Here is a 22,571-nt window from a genome sequence, read left to right on the forward strand (position 1 = left end):
AGGCGCGAAAAACCGTCCATTTATGAAATTGATTTTGATTTTGGATGTTGAAATTACTTTCCTTATAAGTGGGGCATAAATGATCAGATTGCAGCTCTTCATTTTCGCAAATAATGCCACTTCAGGACTTCAAGATCAAACGAAACATTAAACTTAGGCTACGGAGCTGAGCGGCTCCGTAAAATCTACGGAGGCTTAAGCTACTGCACAGTCAAACACAGGATTAAACAATCTACCAAAGCATTACGTTTGTACCCTCATCAAGAGGTAATCTCCCAACTGCTCCCACTTCTCTCCAAATGCTTCATATCACCGTCCTCCATTTAATTCCCTAAATAAATTATTAGGTTTCCTTCCAAATGTTCTGGACACTCCAAATAAAATTCAATGCATCAACACTCCTTCACTTTGAAATATCCTCTAATCTTTCCATTTTCCACTACAATGGGCACAAGTGGTGGAAAACTCCACTGAGTCGAGTGATTGTTTGGGTACGCCTGAGTTGCCTTCTGTCACAGCGACAGATGTGGGCCTTTTTCTGACCCATTCGCCCCCCTTTCCTACCGTTCCCCTTACCCCCCTCACCCTCCCCCCCATTAGTCCACTCCAGAAGACACGTGGGTCCAGATGGAAGTGAATGGGGAAAGGAGACAGATTCCTCTCTCCCCCCTCCCTCTTGCAGTGTTCCAGTATGAGATCCACGGAGAAGATAGATTGATACGCTCAAACGCAGTTGATAGCCACGGAGGGCTAAATAACAACTTAAGTGAAATTAATTGTAAGGAATTTATAAGTTTTAGACCTCCAAATGGAAAAAATATGCCCAAATTATCGCTGTTAATGCAGCAAGTTTTCTACAAACCAAAGCTCCGTTGTCCCTTTCCCTTGTCTTAATGCTTGCAAGGGTTGATGAAAATGATTGTTTGAAATAGCGTTGGATAAGAAGTGGTGAAGGGTAGTGCGTTACAGGGAATTCCCCACAACTTTTTTTTAAGGATAAATATTCGCGGATTGCAGCCATGACACTTCGTAAACAAAAAAAAGAGGATTTTACGATCGCGTTGATATTTCATATTTCACTGTTGATATTGGAATCAGCCGTACAAACAATGATGCCTCCTTAGTCTTGCCAATGCTTGTAGATCGTTTACACTCGTCAAACTTCTCCAGCATATTCAAGTTTGGCTCAACCACCGATGCAGATCAGTCCCGGGATTTCCTGTTCAGCGACCGCTAATAGCAAGGGCAATCGTCGGAGTCTGGGTGCTGTTTTTGCGTCTCGTGTATCATCCCACCTATTTGAAACCGTTTTCCCAACATTAGCTTTCACTATCCAAGCAACTGCGATCTACATTAGAAATAGACTTCTAGAAGGACAGATGCACTAATACTGATCAATTGGAACACACGAAATAGGCTTCTAAAAAACCCAAGTGAAACGCGACTCTCCCCTAACTCCGCTTTCCCTTCCACCCGCTGCTCTTGCCACTACTGTTGACAGCGTGAAGACTGCCAGCGTTGGCCACGTGAGTCCAGAAGCGTGTATGTGTGCGCCGGGTGCTCATCATAATCCTGATGATTGGAGAGAAAGGGGGTGGGGGAAAGAGAGTCTGACTAATCTCCCCTCTCTCCACCCATCTGTTACCCCAAATACACGCACGCACGTACAGTCGTCTCCCAAAAAACACCCGATACACCGTCTGTTGAGTTTTGTCTTATCTGTAGAAAACGCACGCTGAGTTTGCGATAGAAGATCTGACAGGCTCCGTCAGTGGATGTGTGATGGATGGTCACGCAGGGTATGAAATGGTAGAGACCCCTATTTGCTCAAACATTTGTTCGTAACATACATTTCTTCGCTTCCTTTTAGTGACCGAGTTGTATTGACTCAACTAAGTGGTACAACGAAGCGCGTTTGGAGAACCGACGCATTTGTGGTGAACCTTTGATAAAATTTGAGTCACACGAAGCACACTGGCGCTTGGAGTCTAGCTCCATTTGGGATAAAGAAGTTACCGAATTTTTCAAATGGATTAAGAAATGCATAGTTCAAGCTCATTTTTTAATGCGAATTTCATAAACCACAAGGCAGAAAACTTGCTGACCGCACGTGGCACTCTAGGGATACATGTATTCACATCAGGGTGGGACTCGGGCTCACACAGGTGTGCGGCGCAAGTACGTACACACCGACAACAGTCTATCCCTGTCTCCCGGATGCATACGGGCGGTCGACCGGTAGCGCGTCTTGACTGTATCCCACCTAGGGAGTGTGTAATGCGGGTGATTGTTCCGCGTTGAGGCGTGCTGTGTCGTGGCTGTCAATGCAGTCGGTGAGCCCACCCGCATCTCTCCTGGTTGCTGAGCCAAAAGTTGGGGGTGGGAGGAGCATAGTTGTTTGCCATGCGGTTTCACTTGGAAGAATTTAGAATGTAAGCTGCAGGGACGTAGAGGATACCTCAGAAATGGAAATAGTAAATAGTAGTAAATTGGCTAAGCAACAAATTGCAGACGTGACATGAGTAGAACTAAAGTGCTATGATCTACAGCATGATCTGTGAATTTAAAGTAAACACTTCAGGCCGCAGCTGTCGCTGGTACATTCCACCATTGCCAAACCAACGGCACTTAAGGTGCAATAGCCAAACGTACCGGGGAAGGGTTCACAAATGGGACTATCAATTTCAATTCAAAGGACAGTTTTCTTAACCTGAACTATGGTGTAGCTAGACTTCCGTACCTACAGTTCTAGTATCAAATCTTTGAGTATCTGGAGCAATCTTTGGCTCCTAACATTTGTGTATTTTAAATATGGGCGAAAGGATATGCCCTTAAACAGGAGCACAGTGGCGGAGCCTTTGGTGCGATCGAAAACAAAACGAAGAATGGAACAAACAATAAATTATCACATATTCCTCCTGTCCATTTGAGGGTCGGCCCGCCTACAAATCAGACGCACCAGTCATCAGGTTTGCATGGAGCTCAATAAATATCTGGCCGCAAAGTTGCTGACCCCTCTTGGCATTTCCACTGGATCTGAAGTTTTGGCCGGTTTGGGATCTGTGTTAGGTGGAGGGAGAGGGAATGAGAAGGGAGGAATGTGTTGGCCATCACGTATGTCCATGCTGGTCATAGGAACACTGCCCCAAAAGCAGTCATTAAATAAACGAAGGAGCTTAGAATAGTTTTTTGGCGATATGGCTTCTAGTCTGCCCCAATTTGGCACTTTTTTCTTACTTCATTGCAGCCCATCCATATCTATCTGTATTTACTTCAGCTAGTAGAAAGGCGAAGGAGCCATTGCCTATTTACATAACAAACCTCTCCAGACAGCCCGCGAATGGTATCGCTTCAGTCCTTAATAGCTTTCCTACAGAACATGGGGGTGGAATCTTTGCAAAGATAGACTTCATTGTCAACCCTTTCATCAGGAGTAGTCACAGACTCTCTTATCCTCAGCGTATGTCCTTCTTCCGCTGATCAAATGTTTAGCATTCACTTCATCTAATTGATAGAAAATAGACACTAATTACAGTATCACTATTAACGAAATTCCAGACAGAGAACGTACACTATCACGTGGTAAAATCGAACTGTTTTTATCGGGACAAGAGAAGTAATGAAAACCAAACAGCGGCTCTAACGATACCAGCATAAATTCATGTCAATTTTTCATGAGCATGGTAACAGGTTGTGGGGAAAGGCTTACTAAAATGAGCTTATCTCCCCCCTCTCAAAACCCTCCTCCTGTAGGGCAATATCGGGTTACCGTTGTCAGGACGAGTGATGCGGTTGGCTTTACTAGACCTGGAGGGGAGTTAGTCACCGGCCAGACCCATTTTCCACCAAACAAATTAACCCACTCCGACAACAGTCTTCTATTTCTATCTATTGACATACAAGTAGCATCAGAGTACTACCGACCGGATTTACATTGTAAAGTATCAATCTTAAATACTAAATGACCTAGCAAGCCAGTAGAATGTAAAATACGGCAGGTCTCTTAGATCTCCTGCGACTGGACAATGTTACGGTAGTAGATCCCCAGAGGCTTCATTTGAGGGAATCGGATCTCCAAGCTCTATAAAAGAATCTCAACGGTATTAACAAAAATACTATATTAGCCGCCATTAGTCTTATTCACATCTTCATGTTAAAATTAGGACGTTCTTCAGTCAGCCTAGCCAATATCTTGCAATTTCACCTCTGTGCTGAAGGGTTTGGACACTTCTCAGGTCATCTATAATGTAATGTAGTGACTTTAATTTGCTTCTAAGCACTACCAAGGATTCCGACTATAATATATTCTCAAAAGTGCCTCCATAGACCATTAATCTGCGAAGCACTCAATCAATCGTATTTAAGCAATTCGCCGCTTGTGGAATAATTAAAGGGTAAAGAATTATCGCCGCTGAGATAGTCTGATTCTCTGCTACTTTTTTATCACTTCAGTTATTCTTGAGGCAGTTCTAAGTTATTTGGATGTTCACTTACCGGCACTAATCGGCAATTTGTAATAAACCGAAAGTGGAAAAGTGGTCCAGCTCCCCGCCTAATCGTCATTGGTTAATATGCGCAAATGCGACAAGGCACGTGCCCGTCCCCCATTGGTTCACTATTTCGGCCGTTTAACCAATCCTGTATCCAATATGGGAATGCATGCGCGTGTTCGGACAAATGCAAGTGCACCCCCTATAAATATCGCTATTCCGTAATGTAACGTTTTACACTTGCAAATCCAACCCCAAGCTGCTTGATATCTGTGCCCACTGCCCCACTGCTGCTAAAATTACTGCTACTATGCCATTGCGACCTTGGCACCCGAAGACCTCATCAACACCAACGTCTTCATCTTCTCTCTCTTCTTCTCCTTATCTTCGTTCGAATGTCCCACGTTATCCTGTAGACGGAGAAGACAAAGAGAACAGGCAAATGCTAAGAAGGACAGAAGTGGGAGTTCCAAACAAAAAGTGGAAGAAGACTCAAAAGGCACCAAATATGCTCTCGCGGAGGAACGAGCGCGAACGCAATAGGGTTCACCTACTCAACTTAGGCTTTGATCGACTCAGAGCAGTTGTGCCGAAACGCGAGGGTGAGCATCTGAGTAAGATCTCTACTTTAAAAAAAGCAATTTGGTACATAGAACACTTGGACCGGGTTCTTCACGAGGAAGTAGCACCAGAAGTAGCAGACAGTGGGGTAGTGGGCACAGACTTGGGGAGTGATAGTGTCACGGCAATACCGTCAGGACATCAATACCAACAGCAAGAACAAATAAAAGGGGAAGAAGAGCGGCTTTCACCGATATTTCCAGCTAGGATTGACGAACCTTCAACAGAGGGATCGTTACAGTCACTTCACTATGCAAGCACAACTCTGGATAGTGGCTATGGGAGCAGTTTCTACTCCATCAGACCGCAGGAACCGCCACCACCACCAGTACGAATGTGGATAATCGACATCGATGCAACTTCTACACCGAAACGCTGATTTTCTTGAGGAGATTCGGTTGGGTTTAGGCTTAGATAGACTCATTTCCTGGTAGGGGATGGCTTAGGTCACAATCATGGGTAAAGACGGGAATAGGAATAAGAAAGGCGTTAAGTACTCTTCTATTTTTCTATTTCATTTCCATGCACTATTTTTTGCTTTTTTTGCAATCCCCAAATATTATTCCTTCAAACAAAACTCTTTTGTATGCACAGAGATTCATGTACCTCTGATCACGCTGAATTTTTCTATTGGAATACAATAAAATTGTTTTGTGACGATTATTAACGCACGTTTACTTTGTTATGAGGGGTGATCATAGTGGATCACGGTGAATGAGGCGGGGCAGAAGTGGGGAGTCCCAATCAGGTGCGTCTGGGAATCGCAAAGTTCTCCACACAGCCACGTGGATAAAGGGGGATGAGAGGGGCCTTTCGGGCACTTCGTCGAAATAAACACTGCTGTTTGTGAACGAAAGTGACCTGGAACAACATAGCGCTTACCTCCTTAGCATGCTCTGCAGCTGAGATTCGCCGGGGGATTTCAGACATTTGACGTGTTAAAACTTCATTGCCTGCATTTAATATACCATGCTTTATAAGGTTAAGTATAAGACAATTGAGCTTGAGATTATATCCCTAAAATACTAAGGAGAAATAAGTTAACTCTGCCGTGTAGCGGTTTCTATTCGTGGGAAAGGGAAGGGGAACCGCATATAAGGACTTTAATGCGAACCCCTAAATAGTACTTTTTGGCCTTATGACAATTAAGGCGTATTTCTTAGTTTTGATAGAGCCAACAGCTCGCTGAGAGGGAAGTGCTCTCCACCCATCAAGGGAGGTCTGAGAAACTATATTTTGGACACCTACTTGAACGCGACATGTGGCTCGTTAAGCCTTTAACGCATGGTTGACGAAATAGATTTCGAAATGTGAATATCTGCTACTGATGACCCAGTGAGAAGGACAAGCCCCCAAGTTTCAGTCAACTTTATAGCATTCGTTTGGCTTTGATTTTTAGAATAATTAATCTTTCGTTTGTTTGTTTGTTCGTTTGTTTGTTTATCTGTAGGTTTTGATGACGTACCGCTTGATGGCTCTGCATTCATGCATTTACCGAGCGGTTTGGCCTATGGGCCACGTAGGTAGACTCTAAGCCCTACTGTAGGTCAGTAGTGCATATTCCACTCAAGTATTGCGTTCTCTTCTGTATTCAGGGATGTCTGGGAGAGCTACACCGGTGGTATTGAAAAGCGAACCTGATTCTGATGGAGGGCTACCTTAATATCTGCTCCCAAATGCTAATAGAAGGGCTGATGTTTGATGTCAACCTTCATCAACTACACCAGTCTCGTAATCTGCAAGAAGGCTAGTAGCAACGGAAGCGATACTAGCAATCAACAATCAAAAAAGTTCGTTACGGAGCTGCCTGCAGTATTTGTAGGAAGATGATAATTAAGTAAACGCGCGATATCTCCTCCAGTTCTCTACTAGCTGAATAAAACCGAGATATACATGATTGAGCAGCAATGAAGTGAGAACGATGTGGCAAGGAGGGGTAGGGAAGAGAACCCATCCCCACAAAACTGCTTTATGCCCTGTCTTCTATTAAATAACCCTGCTTTTCTGCCAGTGCTCTTACGACTAGCAGTGGACATACGAGATAAACAGCACATTCCACTTTCCTTCACTAACGTTTATACGCCGGACGAAACTCTAGATTTAGTAAAAATGTCAAGGGGGATCAGTGACGTTGTGATCACGCCTTCTTAGTTGCACGCAAATCCGATGACTGGTGCGGTTGATTTTGTGGTTGTTTTTTATTTACAGCACCAACTACGGTGTGATGACAGACGCAGGAGTTTGATTAAAGGGAACACTGGGCACGATAGTCAAAAGGAGAGGAGTTAGATAATGCTTCAATTGTTTGTTGTAGACTCAGTTTAAGAAGCGGACTGCTTGAAAGTTCCCCACTGTACATTTGCTAGGCGGTCTGGCCTTCCAAACCAAGCCGGTAGGTCGACTACTCATATCCAGTCCGTTTTCTCTCGTCTTCAAAAAGTCCCGAAGCGCTACAGCGTGGTGGACAATTTTGATCAAATAGTAGCTTAGATGGTCCTGCAAAGCAGTTTTTCTGTAAACCACTTATTTACTTCTAATTTTCGTACTTGAGGCACCCACTTCTCATGCAAACCTACTTGTCGTTACTGGTAAAACTCGTTTTAGGATTTGTAACTTATAAAGCGAGTTGACAAAGCCCAGAAAATTGGAGGAATTGGCGTTTTTGATGGAACATCAGATAGAAAACCAAGCGTTCGGTGCCGAATCAAACCCAAGCACCCTTACAACAGTAATTATTCAGTAAATGATGACAGATCATTTAAAAATGGAAACGTTCAGATATTGAATGGAGAAAATTGTACACGGTTTAGTTTTATTCGAATACCTGGGTTACTTGATTAATTTTGCGTTTGACTTTCTGGAGAAAAGGTGGGTGTTTGTTCCCTCAATTTACTGAATGCATTTAAGGGTTCCATTGAAGGGGGCACCTGGAAGGTGTTTCATGGGGATGCACCAGTGAAGAAATCTCCGCACATTTTGTATCTTCCATCCATTCGTCCTACCATTAAAATTAATTGAGCGCTAATGAAAAAAGATGCACATACAATCTTACAGGAAAAAAATAAGGCAAACTACGGACAAATTCCTTAGTAATCAAATTATTCAAACGAATAACTGCACTTGATACAGTGAGTTAGAACCAATTTCTCCTTCCCCTCATCAATCTAATCTTTATGTTTAAATAACAATTTTTTTTCACCAAACTCGCGTATGGAACAGTACCTCTCGAAAGCTAGCAATCATTTTTACTCCAAGTACATATCTTAACACGCTTCATTCATTAGTCTATCAATTCTTCAGATGATTGACATCAACAATATTAGTCAGTATTTTAAAGGCACCACCACCACTTTACGAAGCAATGACGCCATTGATTTCTAAGTAGAGATAATGGAAAGGCTGGGTCCTTAAAATCTCGATAAGCTTGGAACTACGAAGATGAGGGGGATGTGGATGAAAAAAATTTTGCACAGATACACATTCGAGGCGTCTCAACGTATACGTAGCTCTACCCGCAATCTCCATCTCTCTACACCTCCATTCCTAATTGCATTGGCTCAAAACTTGAATATATTTACTTCACACGTTACTCTCCTCCCTCCCACGTCCCCGTCCCCTCATCGTGAGTCCTCGCCTCTCTCCCCGCCTGCAGCCTATTTGCATACTCCCGGCGCGCATTTGCATAGGTTCAAGGGCCTCCGTTCCATCCAACGCAGTGCCACCTCGGGGGGGGGGGGACACAACAGGTGAGGCGAAGTGCCGTTTTAGCGAAGGGAGGGAAAGGCTGAATAAGCGACTGGAGCCAACCTTGGGTGGCGCTATACTAATGAGATGCACCCTTCATTGGACACGGAAGGCTGCTTCAAGGGGAGGAAGCAGGGACGGGAGAGGGGGCGTTTGATTACCATTTAACTGTTTCCACGATGAGAGGCGTGGAGCTAAGACAAATGGAATTAAATTGGAGGTGTTTTTTACTCGGTAAAATTACGAGTGTTATCAGATAAGGCGCAAAGGTAGGTACCCCACTTGCAGACGTCAAAATGGAGCAAAAAAGCCATTCAAGCTAATTTAACAGACATTTAGTACCATCAAATATCATGGCAGGGAGAAGAGTTTAGGTCTGAAGTAATTCCTTCCACATTTAATCTTCTGCTGCATAGACCTCGGTTGTAAACAAAAGAGTACTTTAAATCTCAAGCGATTAAGTGGAAGTTTAAAAGGATTAGCGGATCCGCTTGTAGACATAACCGTTTTCGCTCGGACAACCAATTCATACTTACTTGTCCAAACACGAACCCTCATCCCATTTCCCCCTTCACCTTCACCGGATAAGCTAACTCCGCATTCCCCTCCTTCAGTGTTGTTTTTAAAAATAACATTACTCCAGTGAACTCGAAATGAGACCCCGCAAGAACCTCGGTTCTCACACGATCAAACGGTCAATTCGCTTTCATAACTTGGACAATTTGGGAATGAACATTTACCTGAAGATGGAAGGTTGTTAATTTTAAATTAAGCCGTGTAGTGAAGTGTTTAAGTCCATAACTCCCTCGAAGGTGAATACACATAAAGTGAGGCTCAATAAAATTCACACCACCCGCATTATCATTTTGATGGGGTGTTTCAGTTTCCGCTGCACAGTGCCATAAGGTTGAGTAGTCCCTCTCTCCCTACCTCGTCGACGAAGTAAAAGACGACTGCAGAAGACCATCTGCTACAGTGATAATCCAAACTAAAATCACCATCATTTCCGTTACCCTTCCTCTCACCCTAATTACGTGTTTGCCCCACTAGCAAAAGTAGCCTGGCTGGCCAGCCTTCTGTTTTGCTTCAGCCTCACTTTGGAACCGAACTTCAACTCCGACTGTTGATTACAGAATGCGGCTTGGCGCCTCCGTTGCTTTGAGTCCTTCACAGGGTATATCCGTCCTGAAGTAGCTTCACTATAGTCGTACCTGCACTTCGTGCTGTGTTTAGGCCAACGTGAATAACTCCTGCCCTCGGGCTATGCAAATCCACAATTAATGCAACAGTGCCTAAATTCCGTAAAGGGTAACAGGCAAGCTATCAACTACAAAACCCACATCCACACACCTCGCCTCTCTCCTCCCCACGAAACGCCCATTACGTGGACCGCTGTGGTGTCAATTCATTTACATGTTTTGAGATGGGGCTGATGGAGGGAGGGGTACAGAGGGGAAGAAAGAGTTCTGGCCGGGCGTGCAAATTAATGCGTGGTGAAACGCAGAGAGACCGTGCAAAATGTGCTGGTAGCCTCAGCTAACTAATTTTGTCTAGTTCTAGGGGACTTTGGCCACTATCTGTGAGGCGTGTACTAATAACACGTCATTGTGGTCTCACCTTTCCGAAGAGGAAGCTTACAATCCGGTATGAGAGCAAGGGAAAGTAATGGGTCAATTAAGGCTCCTCCACTGTGCCTCCATCGGGCGGTCTGGCCTCCGAGCCATGCAAGTGGCCCTCAAGCTTTCCTGTAGGTCGACAATACATATCCTGCTAGAGTATTATATCCTCAATCGTCTTAAGCAAAGTCTTGAGGCGCTTCAGCTACCTCTGGAAATAAAAACCTAAGCGAGGCTGAAAAATATTTTCACTGTGAATGTTGAAAACTCCCTTTTGAACAATAGTGTTTGCAGTGCTTAACCGAGCTCTGGTATTGGAGTGCTTAATTATCCTTCCAAATTAGTATCTCGACATGTGGATGAAATGATCTAAGGTCTCTCTGTTTAAGATCAACCCCCTGCTCCCGCAATATAACCCACCTAATTATCTGTCACGTTTTATGTATCAGAGGCTGCGGTGAGGCTGGGTTTATAGCTTGCGCTCCACCTAAGTTGAAAGGGGTGATTGGAAAAATGAAAGGGTTAAAAGTCCCATAATGTGCCCATGTACGATGGCCTTACTGGTGGTCAGTGCTGTTCCACTTTTTTAACCTGTCCATGGGGCTAGGTTTGAACTTTGACGCGGGGTCGTTCACAAAGGTCAAGTCACCGATGTAGCAGAGTGATTAGACAGAATGCTGGTGCAGTTAGTGCATGGATCTCTGTGGTGTAGTGAAATGCCTTACTGGCATAATCCATCCCTGTCCCAGAGGGAGTAATGTCATGAGGAAAGAACAAAAACATTTTGGGTGAAGATTCCACACCCCATGAAACTATAATCGTAACAAAGCTGCTTGCTGACAATCAGATGCGCTGACCTGCACAGGCCATCAACAAGTAAGTTAACCAAGACTAAGGAAATTTCTTCATGCAACTTTATTTTTTGGAACCAAGGTTAACCAGAGTATCTTCATGCTAGTGCATTTGTGGAGAAGCTGATAACACTACAGATGCAGTGGAACGAGACTTGCATGATGTCGGAAGAAAAAAATAGGCCGGAATGTATATTGCTGACCTACAGAAGAGCCTGAGAGCTACTGCCATGGTCCTAGAGCAGGCTGCCTGGTAAAAGTACAATGGTGGAGCCTAAAGTGTCCACATTACATAAATTAAGAGTTAAACAACCAATCAAATTATTACGTAGCGCCTCGCGCCTTTTGAGTGGCGTCCCCGGCGATCTCCTTAATCAACCCCCTGCATCGAATATTACGACGGTGCGTCGTCGGTGCTTTAAAAGCCAAAATTTTTACAAATAAACAACGTTAACCAGCGAATGTGTGTGCAGCGGAGAAGATATTTTACTACAGCATCACAGATCCCTCTTGGCAATTTCACTGAATCTGGATTCCCGCCTAATTTGGGAACTATAGTAGGAGAAAGGGTGAATGTACTGCCCATCTCGTATGTCCATTGCTAGCCGTAAAACACTGATCCAAAATCTGAGTCATGTGAAAAGGATGAGGTTTAAGGTGGTGTCATGGGGATGAGATTTTACACCTATTATTGCTTACCGCTTTGTTATCGCTTTAGTGCTGTCCAGCCCAACTTCCAACGATGGCAATAGTTATTTACAAAGGGTTAATCGCATATGTTTGACTAAACTGATGCATGACCTTCAAATTGCAAATGTATTCTGGCTGAGGCGATCACATGTTTCGGCCCCTTCGATCAGGATGAATTCACCTGTCCTGGAATGGCTATTAGATCACTAGTCAATTTCACTTCTTGAAAATATGAAATCACTTATCAGATGATAGAGCATAAATTAATTTAGATCAAAAGCAAACGTTTTCTTGAAAGGAAAGTGTAAGTCCGGCGTCTCATGCACAACAGGGTCGACTAGTAAGTTGTAGGTACTTGCTTTACTACACCTGTGTAAATAAAAAAGTGCTCATCACAACAAAACGCACGACCCCCTTATCCTCGCCCGCTCCTTTAGAGGATACAATTCTTGACTCTCTATGGCTCCCATATACTGTCATAGAATTACCAGTTTGAAAATACACAATGCCTTCCACAAATTAGCTCATTGACTAAGAGGTTTGAAATTAGACCTAAATTTGCAAATAATTATGTAGAAGGTGCTGGAGGAACGTCTGCCAAGCAAAAGAATGATAATAAGAGGGGCAAATACAACTTAAGCTAAATAAAATACCACTCCGCAAAACTGACTGTGGAAGCCATCTGCAGTTGCGCGACTATTTGGGAAATACTGCAAATACCAAAGTATTTTCGATTCGCCAATGAAAACGCCATCAAGATCTGAATCTAAGACTGATCAATGGCGAAGAAAGTGACCATTTTGGGATGCGATGCAAAAGTCAGAAAATATATCGACTCGTTTGGAGGGGTCTTCACTATTAGAACATATTTATGGGTTAGGAAAGAATTAAGCTTTACTAACATTAATTATTTCAATTTAATTAGAGAGCTTCTTCTAGGAAAGATAGTGAATTTTGAGTGATTTTGTTATTTTATATTTTTACTTTGGCCAGGACTATAATCTTAACCGTGGTGACAGAAGTGGCATTTTATTCATTTTCGACACTTTGCACACACTAAACAACACCATAAAGTGACAGTTATTTTATAGAGCATTTAAATTAGTGCGGCAATGCGTTATTGTGTGTGGGAGGCAAATTTAACTTCTAGTTAACTCCAGGGCACTGTTGGTGATGGAGGGTGTTTATTCGGAATCTGATAATTCGGAAAATATCATCCCATCCTCAGATCTTGAACCTCCACCTCCTGTGAATTACATCTTATCTAAATCCAGGAATGGCTGCGTACTAGCTGAAGAATCATCAAATCAGGAATTTGGTGTGAGCGAGAAATTCACATGGGTTTGCAGCTCAGAAACTGACCCTGACTGTCTTTCTTTTCCATAGAATGCCTCTTCGTCAATTTTGCGGGCTGTTACGCAACAAGATGGTAATTTCGACCTAAAATGATGTTTTTAGATTTCGAAGATATTCGGTGTTCATCTTTGAATGAAGCCGCCGGTAAATTTTGCTTAATCCGCTTATTTTGTAGGCGAAACTTCTTTGGACAGCCTTTCTCGCGACATTTCACTGCATACACTACAGGTACCTTCCGGAGCAGATGTAAGTAGTCGCGTTCTACATATTATGTTTATCGCTCATCCTACAAAAGGAATCTGTCAAAAAACATCGTGTTGAATTTTCGGCACTTTTTTTGCTTGTATTTTTATATGTTGGGGTTTTGTCATGTGACTTCCGTTTTACACTTTAGTCGCCAACCAACTGCCAAAAGTCTGTCTCCTCACCAATCCGCTCAACGTTGTCCAGTGAGGTGTTGGAAAACATAAAAAAAGTTAATCCAAAAAGAATGGACCAAATGGACAAGATTCTATCGACTACTCTTGGTGTTCGGGCCTCTCTCCCGATAGCACCTCCTAAACGTGAGTCCCCAAATAAATACTTTATATTTACGCACTTCCAACGTCGAAATTGCTCAAACTCGTAATTGCAGTTTTCGCCCTGCTAGTAGAGTTTGTGTACATTTTCGCGTTTACATTCGTCTAGATGCCCAGCGCTCTTCTGCTACTCGCTTCAGATCATTGGCAAACATGGAGCCTAATTTCTGTTCCACCGACTCCCTGATCTCTACCCCTATTGGTGCCACCACAACCAACACTACATCGGATCGCACTACTCGATCGGGTTCTGATTTGTTCAGGTCAGACTCCTCAGGTTTCAGCAAACCTCTGGTGCTACCGGGGAACTGCAGAAATACTGTGTCCACGTCAACCGCGACTGATGATCAGGAGGCCTCACCCGCTTTTTCCTACACCCTCTCGTTGTCTGTACTCCGCCACTCCTCTAAGGTGGAAAAAACTGATCTTGTGGAATTCAAAATACCCGATTTTACAAAGACGGTTACTTGGCAGGTTGGTAGAAAGGCAGATCTTGGTTACTTCATAACGTCTTCGTGCGTTTAGGGTTTGGTTGTCGTCTACTATGCCATACAATGAGCTGTATTTTTTTGTAGTCACGAATACGAAGAGTGGATGAGGACGCAGCTGCTGCGGTCTCAGAAGCAGCTAAGGTGTTGGCTGACTCCCTCGGAGATTGGCTACGAGAGCTTTTTACCTCTGATAGTGAGGGACCGCAGTGTGATTACAATCGAACACCTGCAACTGTGATTGCCCAACATCAGAGCATCTTTGATGTTCGCGTCTCCTCCTCGTCCTCTGAGTATTTTTTGCCGCTGAAAATGGTGAATAACTTGCTTGATTGCTACTGTAATTAGATGCACATATAAAGCTTACATTATTTTATGATTTCCTTTTTCAGAATGCGCTGACAAAGAGACCGGAAACTAATGGTCAAGGGCCACCAAGTATGTTACTCCCTATCTCTAATTAGTTTTTTTTTCAGAGAACGTCACCGATGGAACCATTGATAGGGAACAACGAGGTATCCTTCTCCCTTCCCCTACACTCCCTTACTCTATGCAAAAGTGTTTCTTTTTAATTTCTTCGATTACATCTCAGACAGAACTAATGATCAGGAACCACCGGCTACCTTTTTTACTTTCTTTTGTTTTTTTCACTGTTCACTGAAAAGTGTATTTTTTCCAGTGAATACCACAGGTAGAACTGAACCGAAGCCGTTGGAACGAAATTCCGATCTAAATAAGTGAGCAGATACTGAAATATTTTGTGATTCATATCTTTGTGCAATAAGCTTTCGGTGAACTTCTTTGTTACTACTAATAAAAATTAAGGCTTTTCAACTGTCTAGTGATGTGTGCATCGTTTGAAAACCGCAGTTTTCCTTTCCACAGTACTCTCTCCGACCTGGGGTCACAAAGTGGCGAGACACCTCACCCAGTTTCCTCCGCAGTCATTGCTAAACGTAAAAAACCTACTCGGACTTCAAATTCTGTTTCAACCAACAAATCGGGCGTGAATAAGGGTGAATTTTGCCCCCAATTCACTTGATGCATTATAAACAGTAGTGGAGTGATGAAGTTTGCATATTGGTTGCATCAAAGCAAGTGCCTGCATAACTGGAGTGTATCTCTTTTAGGTGTATTAGTCTATGCCAAGTGGTACTCCAATAAGTTTTTTTACGCCGGACAAATAGCCGAGACTTCCGCTGAGGATAAGTATGGTTTTTTTTATAAGTGAATTCTGTAAACTTCACTAACTTTTTCAACGCTTCCTTTTCTTTATTGCTCTGACTTCCAGGTTTCGTATATTATTTGACGACAGCTCACAAAAAAACGTGACGGGCAAAAACATAATCCTCGCCGAACTCCTCCCTATTGGGGCAAATGCAAGTTTACTTGACGAGCAAACTACTTCTGTCTCAATCCAAACACAGATGTTTTTTTCCATTTATTCTACTCTCCATGTAACTCGATTTTATTCTTCCTCAGGTTTATGCTGATATATCAGGCAAGAGTGAATATGAAGTTGGGTACTTGGTATCGGGCCACGTGATCGGCACTACACCGCCCTCTTATATCGTCAAACGCATTGAGGATAATGAAGTTTTCCAGTGGGTCTTCTGAACCACTAGTTCCTCATTGATTGTTCAGCAGACTTCTCCCCACTCGTCACACGTGCTCCTTCTTTTGTGTACTTTTTTCCTCCTAGACTCGAACGTAAACGGGTGGCGATTGTCTTGGAATCAATGATTCATCTCCTTGCCGCCGGTCAAATATCAACAGTAGGCAGCCGGTCAGACATATCCTCCGTAACGAGTGGCACTTCATCATTCATCTCTCCCACCTCCTCCTCCTCCTCCCCTTCAAAATATGTCCCTCGTGTTGTCTTATCAAAAGTAGTCACTCCAAATGTAAGTGTTTAGTAGTACCTGGTTCTACGACCCAGAGACATTTTTTGCCACAAATGCTAACTCGTAATTAGAGACGCGTCTAAAATACCAGGATATTGGTCAGTTTCTTCACTTAATGAGTAGATTAACTCTATGATTTTGAAAGTAAGCTTGGTTCACTCTGTCTAGGATTGTTTGGGCAGAAAGCCAGCGGATATACTGATTTTGCTTGCATGCCTTTCGACTTGAAAGACTCCCGTCGGGAGTTCTGTCCGTAGAAAGCGTGTCTTGACCGAGGTGGGCCGGATAGCAGAGCGGGCAGTTCCCGCAAAACGCTTGATGCGGAGAAAGACAGCACCACAGCAGAAGAGGAGAAGTCCTTCTGTCTCGACGCCTTCTCTTGCCTCGCGTAGCTTAGAGTCGGCCAAACAGCGGCGGACTAGGTCAGGAGCAAAAGTCTCCGCTCAGCGGCAGGAGTTTAAACGGAAACATAGTGGATTCAGTCGTAGGGAGAGCCAGGTTTGGTCGAGCCTTTTTTACATTTCACCTTTGCTATTAGCCTACTTGGTGATTGTGTACGGGTTAGGAGTAGGTTTAACCCTTCACTCTGAGTATAGGTAATGGTTAAACAAAAACGCTGATTCTATTCCTTAATCGTTAATTCACTCACTGGAGTGTAATTATGCCACCTATTTTTAATGTCTTCACGTGTTTTTTTTTAAATTGAACTCGTGGCAAATTTGGCTGTGATAACGTTGAATTTGAGGTATTAGAAACGAGGTGGAAACGTCCTTCGAGCTGCTGACCGTGAAGGGTCAGTTTTTAAATATGCCAAAAATATCCATGATTAATCCCAGCTAGAAAGTCGAAGAGGATTGATTGTTAACAAAGGATAAAACTGCCTAAAGCAAGAGCTCAAGGATCAACTTAGTTGTTTACTGATACATTGCAACTTCACACCGATTGTCCAAATTTTGAGAGAGATAATGGCATCATACTGCATACATGCTGTTACAGCAGTCTATTCCCAGCTCATTTTGAATCCTATTGGCAATCTTAAGTACTGGCAGATGTATGTATAATTGAAAGATGTTGTCTTTTACCTAGTTGTATCAAATTTGTGTCGAGTTTTATTTGAAACTGCGTCGTGATCTCCAGGTTAAAGCAGTTATTCCCTTGTACGCTTTAAAACTATCAAAGTTTATCTTTTAAATCCTTAGTATTTCTCGTGTTTTCGTAGTTATTTATGCTATGGCTATTTTTTGGTGTTGATTTTAAGCAAACAAATTATCCCAAAAACTTTCACAAACACATTTACCTCGGAAACGGCAGCAGTACTCTTGGCTTCGGCACTACTCTTACGAACTTCTAGGTCTGAAAAGGTAATGCCATGCTCCGGGTACTGTCCTGACTAAACCAAGCTTTACATTAAAGCAGCTATTCACCCTTTTCTTTTTGATCGTATTTCACTGTTTAGATATGGGTTGTCGGTCGTCGAGCAGTCGCTCGGGCTTCACGCGCCTCAATGCGTTTCAGCAGCACCTCACGTAGCTCTTCTCGTTCCAGAAGAGCTCCTCGGACGAGGCCCTCTGGAAAGCGACGAAAATTTTCCTCTCCTCTGGACAACACAATCACTCCATCACTACCGACACTCACCGTAGAGACATCGATTGAGCAGCAGGAAACGCCACCTCCGGTCGTTCCTGTATTACCTCCACTCTTGAGTGAATCCGCTATATCGCTTAAAGGTTGGGTTATTAATTGAAACGAAGATAATGTTCGCACAGCCTCTCTATTGCATCAACCCAAGCAGCTCCACTAGTTTTTTTCATACTCCTTTCAGACCAGTCCATGCGCACCGCGGAGTCGGAGGAGCTCAGACGAATGTGCCAGCGACATCGCATTCCCCTGCCTCACCCCGACCTCTTTTCTCAGTGGTGTGTTGTCCGCACAAAAGGCGTTAACTCAACTGATTTAAAGGGCATTCGAATCGCCTCCAGTAGCCCTCATGCCAGGAAGCAGTGTAGGTCCTTTGCCTTCATATCTTTATTTCATGTGGATACTCCATCTTTACAATTAACTGTTGATGCTAATAAACGCCCATCTTAAACAGTTTAGACTAAGCACTTAAAGTTTGTCCAAATAACATCTACATCTGGGGGTAATCTTTCGTTAAAGAATGGATGTTTCGTTATGACTGCCATTACTTTTATCAAATCTCTATTGCAGTTTCGGTTTGTGAAAATGCCAGCTTTCTGCGATTGCTGATCACGGCTGGCGGTGGCCAAAATATGGAACTGCTCGACGCCGACTGCGTTTCCCCCACCGGTCGGCTGGTGACGCCGGAGGAAGAGGCCGTTGTGTCCAAGGCAAAGCGCCCGCACATTGTTCTGATCGCGTCCTCAGCTAAGCGCACCGTCAAGTTCCTGCAAGGGTTGGCCACTCTGGGTCGTGTGCCTCTGGTGCACCCCGTCTGGCTCCTTGATGCTTGCTTTCTTGCCGGTGGCAGGGAGCCACTCGTTGCTGACTCTGAGGTCGTCTCCAAAATAGTCACTCTTGCTACCGAACCTGCCGACATACCCTTTGAGCTGCTCCGACGGTCGGCGCGCACGCTCTACGAGCTCCCCAGGGGTGTGGACAGAATCACCAACCAAACGGTTTTACCGTAAGTGGCCTTACAGTTACTTATATCCCGATTGAGAATCATTTAATTCTAGGCCTAGAAGTATTCTTTAATTCAGTCTTCCATGGCACCCATATGACTGTTATAAATTCGTCAATCAAACGATGTGACAATCAGCAGGCTCACGACCAATCACTTTTCGGGTGAATATCCAGTTGCTGGAAAAAACGAACTAATTCCCTGTCCAAAAGTGTCTCAGTAAATCGTCCGTCGCTATATCTCCGCTTTGCAGGATGGGATCCCTGCAAAGGCCGCAAAGCACTTTTTAGAACAGCAATGAGGTGTATATCGAGAGTCCCTAAGGTCAGTAGCTCACGTGGCATGAGCAAAGCCAATCTCGGTGAATAACGCGAGACCCTGACGAGGCCAGCGCAGACTAAAACAAATGTAGTAAAGTAAAGCAAAGCTGTTTGCTCCTTTCAGGCACAACGTTCCAGCATGGTTCATCGAACCGCTGGATGTATTTGGACCAAAAACATTGTTAGCGCTGGGAGGCTACACCTCATCGAGGATAATCGCGATAGTGACAGATGACTTCCCCGGCTTCGGCAAGGGGTGGTTTTCCATCCTACGACACGCAATGTACACTGAGAGCGGAGTGCCTGCGACTGACGGGATGCCGAAGATAATTACCTCCGCAGAAAGTGTCGATCAACTCAACAGGCTGAAGACGATGGAGGATGCACCCACTTGCAAATCAAATATCGTCTTGGTCGACCAGGAAAGGGTGAGATCATTGCCTTATTTTTTGTGTTGTTTACAGGAAAAAGTACCATAGCGCCCGACGCGATCATCTGCGAACCGCCCTTTTCTGTTGTACGAGGTTGGGAGAGCGTGCTGTCCGCTCAAGTTGAAATGTACTTTCCTTGTAGATTCCAGAAGATACAGTTCCGCAAATAGAATCCATGGGGTTCACAGTTATAAACAAGGAGTTTCTGATTCAGTCCCTCATTCACGGAAAGATGCTCGATCTGAAGTACGGGACCACGTGGAAGGAGTGAGCTGTGCACAGTCTTTTCATCCCTCAACCTCTTACATTTTATATATTAATATTTATATGAATAACACAAATGTTATAAACCGTAACCTATCCCATCACAACACACACACTTTTCACTTCCTTCTCGGATCTGCACTCTTACTGACCAGACTTTTACATGGTAGGGGCTGAAAATATCAAAAATAGATGTATACCTCCGTTCAAATGAGCTTGTAAATCGAACATATCTGGGTGAGATACACCATAATGAGCGACAGTAATTATCTATTATGATGAGAACAGGTGGCAAAGTCGATCACAAAGGTTCTCCTCTCGCCCCCAAACGGTGGTGCGATGGGACTAGGCGACTTTCGGGTTATCCTTTTCTACCTTCTTGTTTGGGTTATCTTCCACAGGTTTGATTGGAGTTTCCTTTGGCTGTGTGTCTTTCTGATTGCCTGCACCTCCACCCTGGACGGATTCTTGGGGTCCCAATTTATTGGGAACGCCTGCATCAGCGGGTTGTACAGCCGGAGCCGGTTTGGGTTGGGGTTCAAGGGGTGGTTGATGGAAAAAGACAACCTGAAATACGCCGCCAAATAGGATGTGTGAGGGTACCTGACGATTAAACCACTAGCTCAAGGGCGGTGATCTACCAAGACATTGCAAGTCCACGTCTAGAGAATTAACTATCCCCCACGCAGCTTATGAGGGGAGTGCTATCCCAAACCGTCGCGGGGAGGGGGTTACCCATCCCACGAGGCAGGATGAAGGCATCAGTACGCGGTGCTTGATTGCTTTCGCAGCAGCACTTAAGAGGCGCCTCGAAGGTCTAGCACAATCAACTTAAAAGCATGATGAAACTATGGGTTTTTGTTTGGAGCATATTGCTCATAGGTGTTGAATTGCTGCCTCACATTCAAATCACACTACACTTTAGCCAAACGCCAATTTCATCGTGACAGCCGCTTATTGCCACCATGAATGTGGTATTTTGGCTAGGTATTGCTAAGAAGGGGGTAATGCACTTACGGAGAGGGATACGGTCATTGCAATGTGAGCAACTATAATCAGTACAAGGAGTCCAATAGCGAGCTACAAAACGGACGATGAGTTAACCTTAGCAAGAGGATATTGCTGCATAAAGTATAGTGGCTATTTATGTAGGAGGAGTTCTGGGTGTGAATGACTCCACAATGCGTAGAAGTGCAGAACTTGTGCCGTAAGTAGAGGCATGAAAAGTAGTCGTTTGAATGCATAAATATTGCAATTCCATACCTGTTTCGTTTTCTGCTTAAAGATAGGCCAGGTAGCTGAACCAAGGACACACAGTGAAACGAGGCTGGCTACTCCAATCAAAATCCACTGTATAAGTGAAACGGGAACACACAGAAGCATCTGCAAGAGGTGCATGATCATTAACGCCAATTCTAAATTTTGAACAATTGAAGCAGACTAGAGAGGCTCAGCAGAACTACTAGCGGGTGGAGATAGGATAAAAGCGATACAAACATTGGATAACACATTGATGTAAAAACTAGCAATAGAACAATGATAATCAAAATAGCAAAATGAACAAGTGTAACCAGACGCACGAAGGCAGAGTTATAAGCTAAGTTGAAACGGGACAATGCTCACAGCAACAGGGATGAAAGATACCATTGAGTAGCCATAGATCGCAAGCAGCTCGCTGAATAACGAACCAAAAGTGAACTCGGGTCCCTTGTCAATGCCTTGCGCATCAGAAAAAGCTTTCCGTCTTCTAAACCATACCAGAGACGTCACAACAATCGGCATGAGACACCAATAAACGAAGAGGACTGCGGCTGATATAGTCACTAAAAGGAAAAAACAGCGATAAGAAATTAGGGAATTGATTAACCGCCTAAGACCAAGCAAAATGAACGAAACGAGCGGCAATACACCAAGAAGGCACTTAAAAACCACCTCCAGTTATAACTTTCGCTTTCTAAGGCACGGACAAAGAAAATTCGGCAGTTAAGATGTTTGTATCAGGTGGGCTGACTCACCCCGACCAAAATTAAACGTAGAGAGAACAGATGCATTTTTCGATATGATGTATTCGTATATGCTCCCAGAAAAGGCGATTGAAAAAACTAGGGTTATTATAATCCAAAAAGGACCGTAAAGATCTGGTGCTGGTCGTAGGGAGGCAGAGAGTGAGAATCTTTTTGAGAAGGGAATAAGTCCACTTATGACACGCTGAACAACCTGGAATAGGTATAAGACGGATAAAATAACAATAACTTTGAGACCAAACAACTAAGTCGCGCCATTCCAATACCTGGTACGTATCCACATCGAAGTAGGATTTGTAATAATCAAGCGAGAACAAAAAGGCGTTTCCAGGTACATTCTCCTTGACCTATAAGGTCTAAATGGGACAATAAAATACCTGGGAGACACCTTCAACGCTATCCAAAGGATGGAACTCCTCAAACTGAGGCTCCAAAGGAACTGGAACATAGCCACCAACCGGCATAACAAGTCTGTAACGGTCAGGGTCTTTGCATTGACCGCCTACCTCCTGATGCACTTAACTCAATGCTGGCTTGTACAGAGCGGATTAGA

General features: G+C 43.8%; 3 protein-coding genes across 3 annotated transcripts; 2 read left to right on the top strand and 1 right to left on the bottom strand. All coding sequences in view use genetic code 11, as the record gives it.

Annotated features, from left to right (window-relative positions):
• Nucleotides 1-4,998: 4,998 nt before the first annotated feature.
• On the top strand, nucleotides 4,999-5,490 carry EGR_02794 (Helix-loop-helix protein 6; the record flags this gene model as incomplete). Its single annotated transcript, XM_024492043.1, has 1 exon — nucleotides 4,999-5,490. The coding sequence occupies one exon, from the start codon at nucleotides 4,999-5,001 to the stop codon at nucleotides 5,488-5,490; it is 492 nt and encodes a 163-aa protein (XP_024353537.1).
• A 7,695-nt stretch (nucleotides 5,491-13,185) lies between these two features.
• EGR_02795 (Tumor suppressor p53-binding protein) lies at nucleotides 13,186-20,001 on the top strand (the record flags this gene model as incomplete). The annotated part of the gene is made up of 19 exons (XM_024492044.1): nucleotides 13,186-13,353; nucleotides 13,399-13,441; nucleotides 13,471-13,512; nucleotides 13,544-13,614; nucleotides 13,763-13,931; nucleotides 14,056-14,420; nucleotides 14,522-14,749; nucleotides 14,827-14,872; nucleotides 14,911-14,949; nucleotides 15,565-15,643; nucleotides 15,726-15,891; nucleotides 15,917-16,038; nucleotides 16,137-16,338; nucleotides 16,570-16,836; nucleotides 17,795-18,065; nucleotides 18,161-18,340; nucleotides 18,547-18,982; nucleotides 19,424-19,727; nucleotides 19,873-20,001. The coding sequence occupies 19 exons, from the start codon at nucleotides 13,186-13,188 to the stop codon at nucleotides 19,999-20,001; spliced, it is 3,327 nt and encodes a 1,108-aa protein (XP_024353538.1).
• Nucleotides 20,002-20,339: 338 nt separating this feature from the next.
• Nucleotides 20,340-22,482, bottom strand: EGR_02796 (hypothetical protein; the record flags this gene model as incomplete). The annotated part of the gene is made up of 8 exons (XM_024492045.1): nucleotides 20,340-20,561; nucleotides 20,710-20,811; nucleotides 21,012-21,074; nucleotides 21,258-21,344; nucleotides 21,618-21,817; nucleotides 22,010-22,211; nucleotides 22,285-22,365; nucleotides 22,396-22,482. 8 exons carry the CDS (start codon nucleotides 22,480-22,482, stop codon nucleotides 20,340-20,342), a joined length of 1,044 nt encoding a protein of 347 aa, XP_024353539.1.
• Nucleotides 22,483-22,571: the final 89 nt, after the last annotated feature.

The sequence above is a fragment of the Echinococcus granulosus genome (genome assembly GCF_000524195.1).
Source record: "Echinococcus granulosus chromosome Unknown EG_S00013, whole genome shotgun sequence".
Lineage (NCBI taxonomy): Eukaryota > Metazoa > Platyhelminthes > Cestoda > Cyclophyllidea > Taeniidae > Echinococcus > Echinococcus granulosus.